Source organism: Schistocerca serialis, chromosome 1, assembly GCF_023864345.2.
Source record: "Schistocerca serialis cubense isolate TAMUIC-IGC-003099 chromosome 1, iqSchSeri2.2, whole genome shotgun sequence".
NCBI lineage: Eukaryota > Metazoa > Arthropoda > Insecta > Orthoptera > Acrididae > Schistocerca > Schistocerca serialis.
In genome coordinates, this window is record NC_064638.1 from 279,304,052 (window position 1) to 279,322,174 (window position 18,123).

At 44.8% G+C, this 18,123-nt stretch overlaps 1 protein-coding gene across 1 annotated transcript in view; it reads left to right on the top strand.

Annotated features, from left to right (window-relative positions):
• LOC126465925 (uncharacterized) overlaps nucleotides 1-18,123 on the top strand; it is a 405,052-nt gene that overhangs the window by 69,325 nt on the left and 317,604 nt on the right. Inside the window, exon 7 of the mRNA XM_050096347.1 lies at nucleotides 6,488-6,740. Within this exon, the coding sequence (XP_049952304.1) occupies nucleotides 6,488-6,740 (253 nt within the window). The remainder of the gene's footprint in view (nucleotides 1-6,487; nucleotides 6,741-18,123) is intronic.

The window sequence follows — 18,123 nt, forward strand, 5'->3', positions numbered from 1 at the left end:
GGTCTTAGGAATGGACTCGCCCATATCCTAGAAGTGTAGGAGACACACTTTGAAATTAATTCGCTGACTACCGATTCTTTAACTTCAGCTGTATTAGGTATAAATCTTACTACGCAATAATAACACATGAAAATTTGTGGCACCCCAGAATTCGAACAAAAATTTCCCGCTTATCGCGAGCGGTCGCTTTAACAACTGAGGCTACCCGTGCTCGCTTCCAACACCGACCTAAACTTTCGTGTGCCACAGTGTCTACATTCTTATACCACAGTCAACTAAATTCATCATCTAATGCTCGCAACACTATCTAACACGTCTTATATAAGGAATTCGCAGTCAGGGAACTAATTTCAAGTATTTCGTACAGGCTTGGAACGTCAACATGTGTGTTCCATCAGGCATGCGTGTACACTATGTGATTAAAAGTATCCGGATACCTGGCTGTAAATGACTTACAAGTTCCTGGCGCCTCCATCGGTAATACTGGAATTCAGTACGGTGTTGGCCCACCCTTAGCTTTGATGACAGATTCCACTCTCGCACGCATACGTGCAATCAGGTGCTGGAAGGTTTCTTGGGGAATGGCAGCCCGTTCTTCACGGTGTGCTGCACTGAGGAGAGGTATCAATGTTGGTCGGAAAGGCCTGGCACGAAGTCGGCTTTCTAAAACATCCCAAAGGTGTGCAATAGGATTCAGGTCAGGACTCCGTGCAGGCGTCGTTTGGCATTTACCGGCGTGGTATGTGGCTTATGAGCAGCACTCGATCATGAAATCCAAGTTTTCTCATCTCCCGCCTAACTGTCATAGTACTTGAAGTGGATCCTGATACAGTTTGGAATCCCTGTGTGATAGTCTGCATAGATGTCTGCCTATTACACATTACGACCGTGTTCAACTATCGGTGGTCTTTGTCAGGCAACAGACGACGTCGGCCTGTACGCGTTTGTGGTGTACGTGTCCCTTCACGTTTCCACTTCACTATCACATCGGAAACAGTTACCTAGGTATGTTGATCAGTGTGGAAATATCGCGTACAGACGTATGACACAAGTGACAGTCAATCAACTGACCACGTTCGATGTCCGACGTCCGTGAGTTCCGCGGAGCGCCCCGTTCAGCTCTCTCACGATGTCTAATGACTACTGAGGTTGCTGATGTAGAATAACTGGCAGCAGGTAGCGGCAAAATGCACCTAATAATAAATAGCATGTTTTTGCGGGTGCCTGGATACTTTTGATCACATGGTGTAAGTATTACAAGCATTGGCGAGCACAAGATGACATCTACATTCTTCTCGATTCCTCTTTATCTCCAAAAGAAATTGATACACCTGCCTAATATCGTGTAGGGTCCTCGCGAGAACGCAGAAGTGCCGCTGTATGACGTGGCATGGACTCGATTAATGTCTGAAGTAGTGCTGGAGGGAACTGACACCATGAATCCTGCAGAGCTGTCCATAAATCCGTACGAGGGGGTGGAGATCCCTTCTGAACGGGATGTTGCAAGGCATCCCAGATATGCTCAATAATGATCATGTCTGGGGGGGTTGGTGGCCAGCGACAGTGTTTAAACTCGGAAGAGTGTTCTTGAAGCCACTGTGTAACAATTCTGGACATATGGGGTGTCGCATTGTCCTGCTGGTATTGGGCAAGTCGTCGGAATGCACAGTGGACATGAAAGAATGCAGGTGATCAGACTGGAGGCTTGCATACGTGTTACCTGTCAGAGACGTATCTAGACGTATTGGGAGTCCCATATCACTCTAACTGCACACGCCCTACACCATTACAGAGCCTCCACCAGCTTGAACAGTCGGGACTTAACATCTGAGGTCATCAGTCCCCTAGAACTTAGAAATACTTAAACCATCACACACATCCAGGATTCGAACCTGCGACCGTAGCAGCCGCGTGGTTCCGGACTGAAGCCCCTAGAACCGCTCGGTCACAGCTGCCGGGTGGACAGTTTGAGCGAGTGATTTGGCCACCCAAATTCCCCGACGGGAATCTCATCGAACATAACCGATGGGTCAGAACGTGCACATATCTGCACTGGCTTCACTTTCACAATTATCGACGCAGTAGGGATGAAATATCTGCAAGGTCCTGCACCGACTTGCTGAGTCAATGCCACGTCGGGTTACTGCACTACGCCGGGCGAAAGGAGACCCGACGTGATGTTAGGAGGTATCCTGTGACTTGTCAGTTCCACCTTCGTACACCAACTTAAACCTCAACAATACAGCCTGTTTTTAGCACACGAGTTTGGCATTTACTTGCTGACCAACCATTCTTCTCCGTGGATTATTATTTAATTGAAAATAAATGAATGTCACCAGAAAGATGAATTGGTGTGAGTGAGTTTTGCAGGTTGCAGTATCGCTGAGTGGGTGAATGCGAGTCAGACTGTTGTTATATGTGCTTGTAGCGTCCTTCGCCACCACTGTTTAGCCCTTTTATAAAGATGTTGTATTTAGACCTTCACTTTATTGGCAGGAATCGTGGCAAAATATGTAATTTGGTATAAGGTTGCAAGTCGCTTCTTATTCGAGAGGGTAGATGATTTCCGGTCCGGTCTTAGCAGACTGCCAAACATTTAGTGAAACATTGCCAGGTAACCAACGCTAGCTGCAAACGGAGACTAGAAACTGCGAATCAGTTGTTTATGTGGGTACCTTTGCTCTGTCCTTCCCAGAATCCGAAGGCCGAATTCTTAATTGCGTTCTTCTTCCATTCCACTACTAAGAGCATTGTGCCGTATAATACTGCCTCCTTAAAGCATTGTGATGTGTTTCTTGTTTTCCATTTTGCGATCATCGTTGATCTGATCTGGCAAAATGTTGGGATACCTTATGTAATTATTTGAAGAGACATGAAAATTAAACATTTGACTGTCTCATAATGTACACTCTAAGACAAAAAAGATGCACCACGAAGGAGTTACCTGCTGGGACGGAAATTCATAGCTGTGATGTACATGTACAAACAAACAAATGATTACAGTTTCAGAAAAATTAGATGATTTATTCAAGAGAAAGAGCTTCACAAATCGAGCAAGCCAGTGACGTGTTGGAGCACCTCTGGCCCTTATTCGAGCAGCTATTCGCCGTGGCATTGATTGATAGAGGTGTTGGATGTCCTCCTGAGGGATAGTGTGCCAAATACTGCCAAACTGGTGCGTTAGATCATCAAAATCCCGAGTTGGTTGAGAGGCTCTACGCATAATGCTACAAACATTCTCAATTAGGGAGAGACCCGGCGACTTTGCTGTCCAAGGTAGTGTTTGGAAAGCATGAAGATATGCAGTAGAAATTCTCGCTGTGTGCGAGAGGTTATTATCTCGCTGAACGTAAGCCCAAGATGACTTGCCATGAAGTCCGCAGCTCGTGGTCGTGCGGTAGCGTTCTCGTTTCCCGCGCCCGGTTCAAAATGGTTCAAATGGCTCTGAGCACTATGGGACTTAACATCTGTGGTCATCAGTCCCCTAGAACTTAGAACTACTTAAACCTAACTAACCTAAGGACATCACACACATCCATGCCCGAGGCAGGAGTCAAACCTGCGACCGTAGCAGTCCCGCGGTTCCGGACTGCGCGCCTAGAACCCCGCGCCCGGGTTCCCGGGTTCGATACCCGGCGGGGTCAGGGATTTTCTGTGCATCGTGATGACTGGGTGTTGTGTGATGTCCTTAGGTTAGTTAGGTTTAAGTAGTTCTAAGTTCTAGGGGACTGATGACCGTAGGTGTTAAGTCCCATACTGCTCAGAGTCATTTGAACCATTTGAACTTGCCATGAAGGGCACCTAAATGGGGCATAGCATATCGTTGACATGTTGCTGTGTTGTAAGGGTGCTGCGAGTGACAGTGAAGGAGTCCTGCTATGAAATGAAATGTTGTCAGACCGTATCGCAGACGACAGTCACGTTGGTATTCCATCGCTGTCGAGGGTGTCTTCAGGCATGTCCTCTGCCAGCAATGTCGTTGACTAGAGTAGAATACCAACTTGACTGTCACTTGACGACCAGGAGTGATGGTCTGCTGTGCCATTTCATTTCCTACCAGGACCCCATTGGTTGTCATCCTTACACACAGCCATATGTCGATGATGTTCTACGCCCCGCTTTGTTGCCCTTCATAGAAAGCCGTCCTGGACTTACATTTCAGCAACACAATGCTTGTCTTCGTGCTTGTGAAACCATACCTTGTCCAGAAAGATCGCCAGACCTGTCCGCAATTGAGAACGTCTACATCTACATCTACATCCACACTCCGCAAGCCACCTGACGGTGTGTGGCGGAGGGTACCTTGAGTACCTCTATCGGTTCTCCCTTCTATTCCAGTCTCGTATTGTTCGTGGAAAGAAGGATTGTCGGTATGCCTCTGTGTGGGCTCTAATCTGTCTAATTTTATCTTCATGGTCTCTTCGCGAGATATACGTAGGAGGGAGCAATATACTGCTTGACTCTTCGGTGAAGGTATGTTCTCGAAACTTTGACAAAAGCCCGTACCGAGCTACTGAGCGTCTCTCCTGCAGAGTCTTCCACTGGAGTTTATCTATCATCTCCGTAACGCTTTCGCGATTACTAAATGATCCCGTAACGAAGCGCGCTGCTCTCCGTTGGATCTTCTCTATATCTTCTATCAACCCTATCTGGTACGGATCCCACACTGCTGAGCAGTATTCAAGCAGTGGGCGAACAAGCGTACTGTAACCTACTTCCTTTGTTTTCGGATTGCATTTCCTTAGGATTCATCCAATGAATCTCAGTCTGGCATCTGCTTTACCGACGATCAACATTATATGATCATTCCATTTTAAATCACTCCTAATGCGTACTCCCAGATAATTTATGGTATTAACTGCTTCCAGTTGCTGACCTGCTATTTTGTAGCTAAATGATAAATGATCTATCTTTCTGTGTATTCGCAGCACATTACACTTGTCTACATTGAGATTCAATTGCCATTCCCTGCACCATGCGTCAATTCGCTGCAGATCCTCCTGCATTTCAGTACAATTTTCCATTGTTACAACCTCTCGATACACCACAGCATCATCTGCAAAAAGCCTCAGTGAACTTCCGATGTCATCCACAAGGTCATTTATGTATATTGTGAATAGCAACGGTCCTATGACACTCCCCTGCGGCACACCTGAAATCACTCTCACTTCGGAAGACTTCTCTCCATTGAGAATGACATGCTGCGTCCTGTTATCTAGGAACTCCTCAATCCAATCACACAATTGGTCTGATAGTCCATATGCTCTTACTTTGTTCATTAAACGACTGTGGGGAACTGTATCGAACGCCTTGCGGAAGTCAAGAAACACGGCATCTACCTGTGAACCCGTGTCTATGGCCCTCTGAGTCTCGTGGACGAATAGCGCGAGCTGGGTTTCACATGACCGTCTTTTTCGAAACCCATGCTGATTCCTACAGAGTAAATTTCTAGTCTCCAGAAAAGTCATTATACTGGGACACAATACGTGTTCCAAAATTCTACAACTGATCGACGTTAGAGATATAGGTCTATAGTTCTGCACATCTGCTCGACGTCCCTTCTTGAAAACGCGTCTGGAGCATTATGGACAAAGTCCATCAGCTAGCTCGGAATTTTGACGATCTAACGCTCCAGCTGGACAGGATTTGGCACGATATCCCTCAGCAGGATATCCAACCGCTGTATCAATCAATACCAAGCCGAACAACTGCTGCTTAAGGGCCAGAGGAGGACCAAGGCGTTATTAATTTGCTCAGTTTGTGAAACTCTTTCTTTTGAATAAGTTATCAAACTTTTTTCTAAAATTGTAGTAATTTGTCTGAAATTTAATATGACATCTACCGATTTTCGTCAAATTTGGATAATTGCTTTGTAGTGCAACTTCTTCTTCCTCGTTTTTTGTGTGATTGTGTATTTGATATGGCGTGATGTGTTGTGTACGTTCTGGATCAGACAATATCTGGCCCTTTTATTTCGAACCTTGTTCTGCAGAATTAATGTTATTGTTGTCCAGAGGCCATCTTCGCTTACCTATGCTCCTCATCCAGTCACAAATCAAAAGCCTTATGCTAAGAGCGGACATCGACTGTCTTCTACAACAGGTGGCCGAAGGAGGAACTTCAGTAGTACAGTTCCCTCCATAGGGACACAACACTATGCCTTCATTGAAACAAAACGATAATGAGGAAAAAAATGCACTGATAGGAAGCATTTCTTTTGGATTTTCCCTATAATCCGCTCCTGTGTGCTGTAGTTAGTGCGCACCTTATTAAACTTTAGTTTCTGTTTCACAGCTGGACTATCCCCTTGTATTACATCTTCATTAGTAGTTCAGTTTTAGTTGTCCCAAATTCTCAGTCGTTTGATGAAAACCATTTTCATTGTAGGTGAATGTGATGTGTGTCTCTAAATTAAACTGGACTCTTTTGTCATAGGTAGTACATAAAAAACATAAGGGCACTGCACGTGGCATGGGTATCTTTCCAGATCGGCAACCACGACCAGCACCGCGTGGCCAGCCGGTACAGCCCAGAGCTGGTGGACGGAATGAACATGCTGGTGACACTGCTGCCGGGAACCGCCGTCACCTACAATGGAGAGGAGATCGGCATGGAGGACAACTACAACATCACGTGCGAGGTGGCCCACGACCCTCAAGGCTGCCACGATGGCGTCACTCTCGGGAACTCCAGAGACCCAGAGAGGACGCCCTTCCAGTGGGATAACACTGCAAACGCTGGTACAGTGATATTTTGAGACTCGTAACATCGCATGCAGCTTCGATACGCATGGAAGCTGAAGTAACGAATTAAAATGTGTGCTAAGGCCAGGACTTTAACGTGGGTCTCCTTCTTACTGGTCAGATGCTCTATGATTAACATACCTGCTCGGAATACCCTACTCCGGTGCCTATTACATACAAAGCTATGGTTCCAGTATCACCTGCTGGCCGTTGTGGCCGAGCCGTTCTAGGTGCTTCAGTCCGGAACCGCGCTGCTGCTACGGTCGCAGGTTCGAATCCTGCCTTGGGCATGGGTGTGTGTGATGTCCTTAAGTTAGTTAGGTTTGAGTAGTTCTAAGTCTAGGGAACTGATGACCTCAGATGTTAAGTCCCATAATGCTTAGAGCCAGCCAATATCACCTTCCGTCCTTATCTGAGATAAAGTTGAAACTCATTATGTCTCGAGGACAATGTAATTCTATCGCATGCAACGTTTGTGTGCTTATTTTTAACTACTTTCCGTCTGGCAAGAGGGGGGGGGGGGGGGGGGGCTGGGTGAAAAAGAGGTGAAGTGGAATATCGCTCCTCTTAGGAACATGAATCTTGTCACTCGACAACTGTGCTAGTGCCGCGAACCGAGAAACTAGGAAAGAGTGACAGCTTCTTTCCGCTACCCTCCTGACGTTTATAACAGAGTAGAAATACAGCGTGTATCAAAACGAATCATCCGATCTGGCACGTCTATATTTCTGAAACTAAAACATATACAATAAACTTTGTTCTTTGTTTTTTGATGAACGGGAAACTCAAAAAGTTTTTTTTTACATTTTTTTTGTTGGTGTTCAATATACCCCCCCACCCCCCTTGAGATGCACAGCATATGTCATTGCGGTATTCAAATTGTTATCACACACCTCGACTGCTAGTGATACGAGGCCGTTGGGACCCAGCACGGCATTTCGTATTACCCTCCTGAAACCACCTATTCCATATTCTGCTAACAGTCATTGGATCTCGACCAACGCGAGCAGCAATGTCGCGATACGATAAACCGCAATCGCGATAGCTACAATCCGACCTTTATCGAAGTCGGAAACGTGATGGCACGCATTTCTCCTCCTTACACGAGGCATCACAACAACATTACACCAAGCAACGCCAGTCAACTGTTGTTTGTGTATGAGAAATCGGTTGGAAGCTTTCCTAATGTTAGCCACCGACGCCTGCCTTGTGTGAATGCTCTGAAAAGCTAATGATTTGCATTTCACAGCATCTTATTCCTGTCGGTTAAATTTCTCGTCTGTAGCACATCTTTGTGGTGTAGCAATTTTAATGGCCAGTAGTGTATAAATATTGTGGCGTCAGCTCTTTTGCGTTATTGTAAAACTTAAATAATTTTTCGCTTTCATATAACTATCTTCACCTGTGTAAGAACATTCAATGGAAGAAATACCTAGGTCGTCATGGAACGTTTGCCCGAAAACAAAGCATTATAATTACGAAGATAAAAATGCACGAACTTCATTACCATAAAACGAGCGAGCGCGGCGAAAATAGGTTAACCTCCGGATTTAGCAGGTGACAGTACTGTCAGTTCTTTCTTCCCGAGGAACCTTGACGTGCTGTGACGTGACGCGACTTTGCGTTTCCTACGTATCTGAATGCTGCCATTGGAAATGCGTTGAGGAGTATTTTGACTTGATATGACGGCACATGTGAACCGGCCTTAACCAAACTGTCGTTCCGAGATCGCGTAACAGTTCCAGCTTAATGTTGACAACATGCCCAGAACACAATGCTCACTCCAGAGATATTCCTACTTTATACATCTATTTGCAAGGGACACGTTCTAGAGATGATGCGCGGGTCACATTTCACTTTCTCCGATAGGCACTGCAGCGGACCTTGGTTTGTGGGCAGGAGCGTCATCTTTATGGTTGAGAGAGGCAGCTAAACTGCGATAAGCATTGTATTACCTACAGGAATTTCTTGAAGGCTTGAATTCGTATATGTGCTACCAGTGGTCATCGATCTCACTTTGAGTGACATTCCAGCACATTTTGAGGCAAAATATCGCGCCGTAGCAGCATGTCGAAATATTTTGTCTTACATGGCATTTTGCCCAAAATTCACCCTGAGTATATCTGTATATTTTATTGGTCAGTCCAGATTTGAGTTCCATCAATAAATTAATTTGCTAGCGGCTATGTTACTCATGACTAAAACTCTATTTTCCCACGCTAAAGGCAATTTACAGAAAAATGTACCCTCCATACGATTCCAGAGCAGTACTAATATGACGCCTTCAAAAAGCGAGGAATTTTTGATATGTCAAACTATGAACTTTATTTTTTTCAAACACGTTAACAAAATACATAAACACGTTTGCCACGCTTTCCTATTTCGGGTATGGGAAATGAGTTCTGACATATGGCACCTCTACTGCGCTGACATGCAAAAACTCTGTCCCTGAAATTCGCTATAATTACCTGATAAGAGTAAGATTGCATTACGCCAGAACAGTTCGAATTTGTTACTTTAACTCGCTGATGTTTCGGGAATTATTGACACACATCAATGATTTAAGATAACCTCGAAGGAAATCCCAAGCGATTAAATCACACAACCTTGGCGGTCATCGTTCGCCACCATCACACGAGATCAGGTGATCCGGAAACAACGAATGGAGCATTTCAGTTGTTTTGCTGCTCAAATCACAACTTTTGAACGTCTATTCCAGTGAATTTAAACCAAAAAAAGTCTCTTATCATCGCACGCTATCGATTTCCATTAATTGTCGCAGCCTGGCCCGACTAATCTTCGAAAAGGATCAATGATACCACCGAACAAGGATTTTCTGACTGTCAGATATGGCAGCTCAATCCATTTATATAGAAGTGCGCCTCGTCGCGAAGAAGATGTTCCTCGCAAAACCGTCGTCTTCCAATCCTCTTCTCAGAAACCAGTTATCAAAATGTCTTCTTTTCTCGTGATCGGCTTCTTTCAGCTGCTGCGTTAACTGAATCCTGTGAGGCTGGTAATGGAGGTCGTACTGGTTAGTGCATTCGCCATATTGCAAAATATCCTGTGCCCATTTTTGGGAACGGTGAAAGGTCAACTCCAGTGGCCTAACAGTCACACAATCACGAACCTTCGCAATGTTTTGCACAGTCTGAGCAAAACGAGGGCGCCCAGGAAACTAAATGTTCGCTGCTGAACCTGTTTCATTGAACTTTACAGCAAACCTCCAAAGTGTTGATGCCTTCGGTGCCCAACACCATCTAGAATCGCGCGATGCCCTATCACTTTTATTCTTTTTTGCTAATTATTATATGCTGTCCAGTAGAAAACTGGGCTATAGTTAGGCCCATAATAAACAAATGAGAGAATTTCAGACTGAATCAGTAAGTGGAGGGTTTTCAAAAACCGAAATGATACATCGTAATGTAGTCAACCGAAAAACAACAATATACTATGTGACATCTTGGGTTGTCGGGTGTTCTGCCGGATATCAGCGTCGTACTTGCACGATATTTCGGTCACGTAGCTCGAGACCTTCATCAGGTGCGACCTGAGACTGTCTCAGGTCGCACCTGATGAAGGTCTCGAGCTACGTGACCGAAATATCGTGCAAGTACGACGCTGATATCCGGCAGAACACCCGACAACCCAAGATGTCATTAGATCGCCGGGAAAGCCTGAAGAGTTACAATATACTATGTGGTTCAAAACCGGGACTCTTTTAGAAAGAACCTTTAAATAGATTCGTTGTGGTTCCTTCGTAGGAAATTAACAAAGAAGAAATGGTGACATTGCCCATAGCGTAACTCTAAAAGTTTCCAATGTTGTACAGGTAGAATTTAACAAACTTGTTGGTATAGCGAGATTTAAAAATGCGTTTGGCATTGTTAGTGCAACATAATCTTTACAAATGATGTGGTTAGATTTAGATGCATTATTAACTAAATAATTATTTTGAATTACAGTATGGCAACAGACGAGCGTTGTGGAAAAAGGAGCGCACACGAACGGCTTTTAGGTGTAACAGTATGTCTAAATAGGGATCATGAAGGACACTGAGGAGACGGAAGTCATGGGATAGCGATATGCACATATACAGATGGTTGTAGTATCGCGTACACAAAGCGAAGGGAGGCATATTGGAGGAACTGTCATTTGTTTTCAGGTGATGCATGAAAAAAGGTTTCCGACGGGAATTAACAGGCTCTGAACGCGAAATGGTAGTTGGAGCTAGACGCATGGGACATTCCATTTCGGAAATCGATAGTATACTCAACATTCGGAGTTCCACAGTGTCAAGAAGATACCGAGAACGCCAAGTTAGGTGTTACGTCCCACAACGGACAACGCAGTGGCCGAAGGCCTTCACATAACGACCGAGAGCAGTGGCGTTTGCGTAAAGTTGTCAGTGCTAACAGATAAGTAACAATGCGTGAAGTAACCGTAGAAATCAATGTGGGGCGTATAACGAACGATATCTAGTATGACAGTGAGGCGAAATTTGGAATTAATGGGCTATGGCAGCGGACGACCGACGCTAGTGCCTTTGTTAACAGCACGACATCGCCTGCAGCGCCTCTCCTGGGCTCGAGACCATATCGGTTTGACCCTAGACGATTTAAAAACCGTGGCCTGGTCAGATGAGTACAGATTTTCGTTGGTAAGAGCTGATTGTAGGGTTCGAGTGTAGCACACACCCCACGAAGCCATGGACCCAAGTTGTCAACAAGGCACTGTGCAAGCTGGTGGTAGCTCCATAATGATATGGGCTGTGTTCATATGGAATGGTCTGGGTCCTTTGGTCCAACTGAGAAGATCACTGACTGTGAAATGGTTATGTTCAGCTACCTGTGGACCATTTTCAACCATCCATGGACTTAATGTACCCAAAAACTGATGAAATTTTTATGGATGACAATGCGCTATGTCAGTGGGCCTCAGTAGTTCGCGTTTGGTTTGAAGAACATTCTGGCCAGTTCGAGCGAAAGATTAGGTCACCAAGATCACACTGCGTGAATAACATCCAACATTTATGGGACACAATCGAGAGCTCAGTTAGAGCACAAAATTCTACACCGGCAACACTATCGCAATTATGTTTCTGCAAGGATTTCCAACGACTTGTTGGCTCCCTATAACGTCGAGTTGCTGGAATACGCCCAGCAAAAGGAGGTCCGACACGATATTAGGAGATATCGCATGACTTTGGCACCTGTGTGTAAGTGAATGTGCATGTATGTACAACGTGCCTAAGCTAACAATTAAGAGACATGCTGAAAAAAAGCAGTTAGCGACATAAAAACGACGAAATAAATCTCGGGTGAACAGCCTGGTATGAGTGTTCATAGGACACAATATTTCGGCAATCGACCACGTTGCTGATGTACATCAGCGCACCTGATGATGGCAACGTGGTCGATTGCCGAAATATTGTGTCCTATGAACACTCATACCAGGCTGTTCACCCGAGATTTATTTCGTCAAAAAATACGCCTGGAGAAATTGAAGAATCACAGATATAAAAACGTTTGACCACATTGCGGTGTTTTCCAACGAACTAGAAAAGGCACTGGAAGGTCATGTTCTTAAATTTGAAGATATGATGTTCCGTTTAAGAATATAGAACGTAAGAAAACTTACAATCGACGTCCCACAACTAAATGGATTATCCAATAACTTCAATGCGGTAGAAGTTATCGCAGGCAGAAAGTGGGCTGACGGTATCCACCAAAGAAAAATTGCCGAATCCGAAGTTAATGATGAATGTTCGAAGCAAATTGTCAAGGCCTAGCCGAGGTACCTATAGGCTGACTAGCCGCCCATTAAAAAAAAAAAAAAAAAGGTAGTCGAATCAAAAGAGAATAACTAGAGATCCATGTGTTTTGGAGACTCTTTGGCGAAGCCACTACATAACCTCATTCGTAAATGAGAGAAATGGTTGTGCGAGTTGCGGAAGAAATATAAAATGGACGAAACGAACAGATGGATGAAACACAGGGTGAGGAAATGGGCGAAAGAGTTCTGTTGCACAGTATACAGACAGTGATGAACGAACTAACATATGAAGCATTTCCGTAAACTGAGACTGGCACATATCTTTAAGCTCAGGGTTGTGATGTGTAAGCGTGGTGCAATTTATGCACCCACTAGTACAAGTTACAAAACCAGATTCCTAATTTTTACCACTTGCAAATGTTTAGAAAATTAAGTTTTGTGTTTATTTTCCTACTGGATTGGTGCATAAGTTCTTAGGGTTTTTTCATAACTTTAATAAACTCAACTTATGCACATAACACAGACTTTAGTCTAACCATCAGTGCCAGCAGACGGCCACGGAGTACTGCAGGTAGCCTTGCTCGGGATCTTACCGCAGCCACTGGAACAGTTGTCTCCAGACACAGACTACAGACGACTGAACAGACATGGTTTATTCGCCCAGAGACCTGCAAGATGCATTCCACTGACCCCTGGTCACAAGAGAGCCCGTAAAGCCTGTTATCAAGAACACAGTACATGGCCATTGGAACAGTGGTCCCAGGTTATGTTCACGGACGAGTCCAGGTATAGTCTGAACAGTGATTCTCGCCAGGTTTTCATATGGCGTGAACCAGGAACCTGATACTAACCCCTTAATGTCCTTGAAAGGGATATGTATGGAGGTCGTGGTTTGACAGTGTGGGGTGGGATTATGATCGGTGTACGTACACCTCTGCATGTTTGACAGAGGAATTGTAACAGGTCAGGTGTATCGGGAAGTCATTTTGCACCAGTATGTCCGCCTTTTCAGGGGTACAGTGGGTCCCATCTACCTCCTGATGGGTGATGACGCACGGCCCCACAGAGCTGCCATCGTGGAGGAGTACCTTGAAACAGAAGATATCAGGCGAATGGAGTGGCCTGCCTGTTCTCCAGACCTATACCCCATCGAGCACGTCTGGGATGCTCTCGGTCGACGTATCGCTGCATGTCTTCAAACCCCTACGACACTTCAGGAGCTCCGACAGGCACTGGTGCAAGCTGCTCGATCACCTGATCCAGAGTATGCCCACCCGTTGTGCGGCCTGCGTACGTGTGCATGGTGATCATATCCCACATTGATGTCGGGGTACATGCGCAGGAAACAGTGGCGTTTTGTAGCACATGTGTTTCGGGACGGGTTTCTCAACTTATGACCAATATCGTGGACTTACAGATCTGGATCGTGTGTGTTCCCTATGTGCCTATGCTATTAGCGCCAGTTTTGTGTAGTGCTACGTTGTGTGGCACCACATTCTGCAATTATCCTTAATTTATGAGTATGAGTGTATATATCTTAAATATCGCCCTGTTCGTGAGCAGCTCAGCTTACTGAACAGTGCTTTTACAAGCTTCAGCAGTCTTAGTGAATCATATTTCCTCGTTACTCTTTCTATGGACATCAGTCTGGAATCTAATATTGCTGCAACTTGTTTAAGATGGTCGTTCCTCTTTAGGATACTCCAGATGCGCACTCCTAGATGCTTATCGATATTTCACTGCTATTAGTAAATGGTATTCAAACTTGTAATCGAACAATAATACTTCATTCAGCCAATTTATGAGCAATACGCTATATTTATTGGTGTTCACGGTTAACTGCCAGTGTCTCCAAGAGTGTCAATCGTCTTCAGATCTTCGTGCATTTCGTCACACTTTCCTGTCATTGTGGCTTCCCCACACACAAGACCATCATATGTGACCAGTCTCACAACTTGCTGACATTATTCTCCAGATATGAGACGCCTTTCGATGTGTACAGAATATTAAACCACACAGATAACGCTGAAAAGAACTAAAAAGTTATGCGACATTTCTTAATGAGCTGTCGATACTAATACGTAAAATGGTCACATCATAAAATTTCATGGAGCTGGTTGCTCTAAAAGAAGCACATTGTTCGCAAAATGCACGAAATTTTTTAGTAGTGAACCAAGCGAAAGTGGTCCTTAATAATGAAAACGTCACACATCACTTCCTTAGGTTCAAATGGCTCTGAGCACTATGGGTCTTAACATCCATGGTCATCAGTCCCCTAGAACTTAGAACTACTTAAACTAACTAATCTAAGGACAGCACACAACACCCAGTCATCAGGGGGCAGAGAAAATCGCTGACACCGCCGGGAATCGAACCCGGGAACCCGGGCGCGGGAAGCGAGAACGCTACCGCACGACCACGAGTTGCGGACTACTTCCTTTGGACTCGGCCAACGTATCTAGTTGGTAAATGTCGTCGAGAAGACGCTCCACATGTTTTCCTCTACGTGTCCGCTGCGTATTGTCAACGTAAGCCACAAGGCCTCCAGCACAGCTACGTGATGTGACGTCTGCTCGTAGCTGCCTGTTCTGATCACAGTCGTCTCCAGAAGGTCGTTCTTACAAACAAAAATCTCTGGCATTGATAACTGAATAAACAAAAGCACAAACAAAGAAAGATATCTGCACTTCCTGCAGGCGTCGTTCCCATACCTACTGAAAATTTATCTTGAATAAAAATGGGCTCTAAAATTCATACCTTAACTGCTAAGAACACTTGTTCATTTTCGCTATTGTGAACCACATATCTTCTACTACAAGCTCTTTGCTGCTACGCATGACCTACAGCATGCAGTTAACAAATGAGCCACAAATTAGAATTCATTATCTGTAACGACTAAACAGCAGAGCTTCTAATGCAGTTCTGCTTGCTGTTACAAACAACCTGCTCTTGTGAGCCATTGCTAATGGAGGTGCTCAATGGAGGTGTCCATTCCTGGTAAGACATACTTTAGTCTGACCTCTTAGGAAATCATGCAGTCTCTGAGAAACTCCAGGTTGTTCACAGGTGCACTGGAATGCATTGCTGACGGATTCCTGCAGCGTTTGTATATCATTAATGGAGTTTGCATAAACCAAATACTTCAAGCGCCCGTGTGGAATAATAGGCTTCCACTATGCTCGTACATGCAAAAATAAAACTACAGTGCAAAAGCACTTCACTAATTTACCAAAAAACAAAGTGGTCCCACTAGAACTGTACTGCACTTACACAGAACTGTAAACACAGTTTACAATAACAACACTAACCAATGTTTACTGCACGCTGTATCCATAGACAACAGAGAAATGTGACCCCATTTGTTTGCTGCTTTCTGTAGGTTGTTCGTAATAGCAAAGAGCCTGCAGTACAACAGACGAGTTAACACAGTAGCGAATGAACAAGTACTCAAAGCTGTTAAGATATACACATTAGAGCGTATGTTTGATGGATATTTGTTTTCTTGCTTTGGCCCATACTACACCCTCATAAAACAAGGAATAAATTTCTTATCACCCAGTATACCGTGAACATTAAGAAATAAGTAATGTTCGGTTGGGGTATGCACTATGTTACCTTCAGATACGACGATACACATTGTTTCCCTGTTCCGTTAGCACTGCTTGTGTGAAATTCCAAACTGCAATGCAATCTCGTGGCGAGTTGTGGGGTTACGATCATCGAAGTTTCAACAACAGCCGTGTACAGGGTCAACGTGTTAGCTTCACGGCAGCAGCGTCCTGATCGTGAACTTAACAGTACGTGTCTAATAAATGTCGGAAAACGGCGGTGGAGCAGTGAGGCAACGGTTTTTTTTGAGTTTTCCATCATTTCTGTGCGAGAATTCATCGTATTTGACTCGAATACCGAGAGGCAGGTGTTCGTGGCCGCTGCTCCGCGACAACGACCCACCCCACAAAGTAAAGATTGTTCGCGAGGTTTTAGCCTGTAGATGGATCAATGTAGTGGGTCACCCGCCGTATCTGCCAGATTTGGCTTGAACCAACTTCTGGTAGCTCAACCGGAATTGAAGTTGGCTATAAAGGACAAGTTACGATACAGCTGAGGGCATCCAAGAAAATTGTACTGCACTATTAAATGCAGTTTCAAAAAAAGACTGTAGTGTCTGTTTTCGTAACACTTCTCAAACTGTTTTTGCCGTGTACTGGCTTATGAATAAACAGAGTGATTTTATGAACCTAAACCATGAGTTATTTCTTGTAGCAATAGTTCTCAAGGAACTGGGATACGCTGTACATTTCCACGGTGACGGCGACGGCTTTGTCTGCTTAGAAAGCCACAAATCTTGTATGAAATTGTGTGAACTATTTTTTTGGCAGCAGGTGACATTGCCGAATTGTACTCCATCCCTTTCTCGAAACCAAGGAACATGGTATGAAACAGGAAGAACTGTGTTCTGAATTTTATTGTCGAGCAGAGAGAGCTGAGCACCACAAAATCGCAGTTTGCTACAGACGAGATTTTTTGTCTAGCTAAATGTCTTCATACAAGGGTACTAAACGCGTTGTATATTCTGTAACAGACTGAAGTCAGCTCAAGTGCACCGTTACGCGCTTTAGTTGGACGATCCCTCCGAAGTCCAGTTTACACGGAGATACTACATTCAAAAATGTTCAAATGTGTGTGAAATCTTATGGACTTCACTGCTAAGGACAAACACACACATCCATGCCCGAGGGGGGACTCGAATCCCCGCCGGGAGCAGCCGCATAGTATACTACATTGAGGAACAAAGTTTCGAAACTGTGCTGCTAGCCACTGTGGCGGAAGTCGTTGGTGAAACTATTCATTTTGGGTCGTTCCAGCTTTCACGACACGAATCTATCAGTTGCGTGTGCTTTTGGGTTACGTTAAGTTTCAATAAATGCGACATGGAATCGGCAACTCCGAAAACCGTTGAGTTTTGTGCAGGTACGCTATGCATAAGTGTTAGTGGTACATTCACGAATATCGTTTCAAGAACGACGTGTGAGTGGGGCACTCGATAATCGAAGAACTGACGATTTCGCTATTACTGACAAAAATACACTCATGCTCATGAATTAAGGACAATCGCAGAATGTGGTGCTACACAACGTGGCACTACACAAAACTGGCGCTAATAGCATAGGCAGATAAGAAACACACACGACACAGATCTGTAAGTACACGGTATTGCCGATAAGTTGAGAAAACCATCCGAGAACACATGTGCTACAAAACGCTACTGTTTCCTGCGCATATAGACCGACATCAACACAGGATATGATCACCATGCACACGTACACATGCTGCACGAAGGACTGGCATACTCTGGATCAGGTGGTCGAGCAGCTGCTGCTGGGGTATAGCTTCCCATTCTTGTACCAGTGCCTGTCGGAGCTCCTGAAGTGTCATAGGGGTTTGAAGACGGGCAGCGATACGTCGACCGAGACGTGCTCGAAGTGGCTTAGGTCTGGAGAACAGGCAGGCCACTCCATCCGCCTGATATCTTCTGTTTCAAGTTACTCCTCCACGATGACAGCTCGGTGGGGCCGTGCGTTACCATCCATCAAGAGGGAGTTGG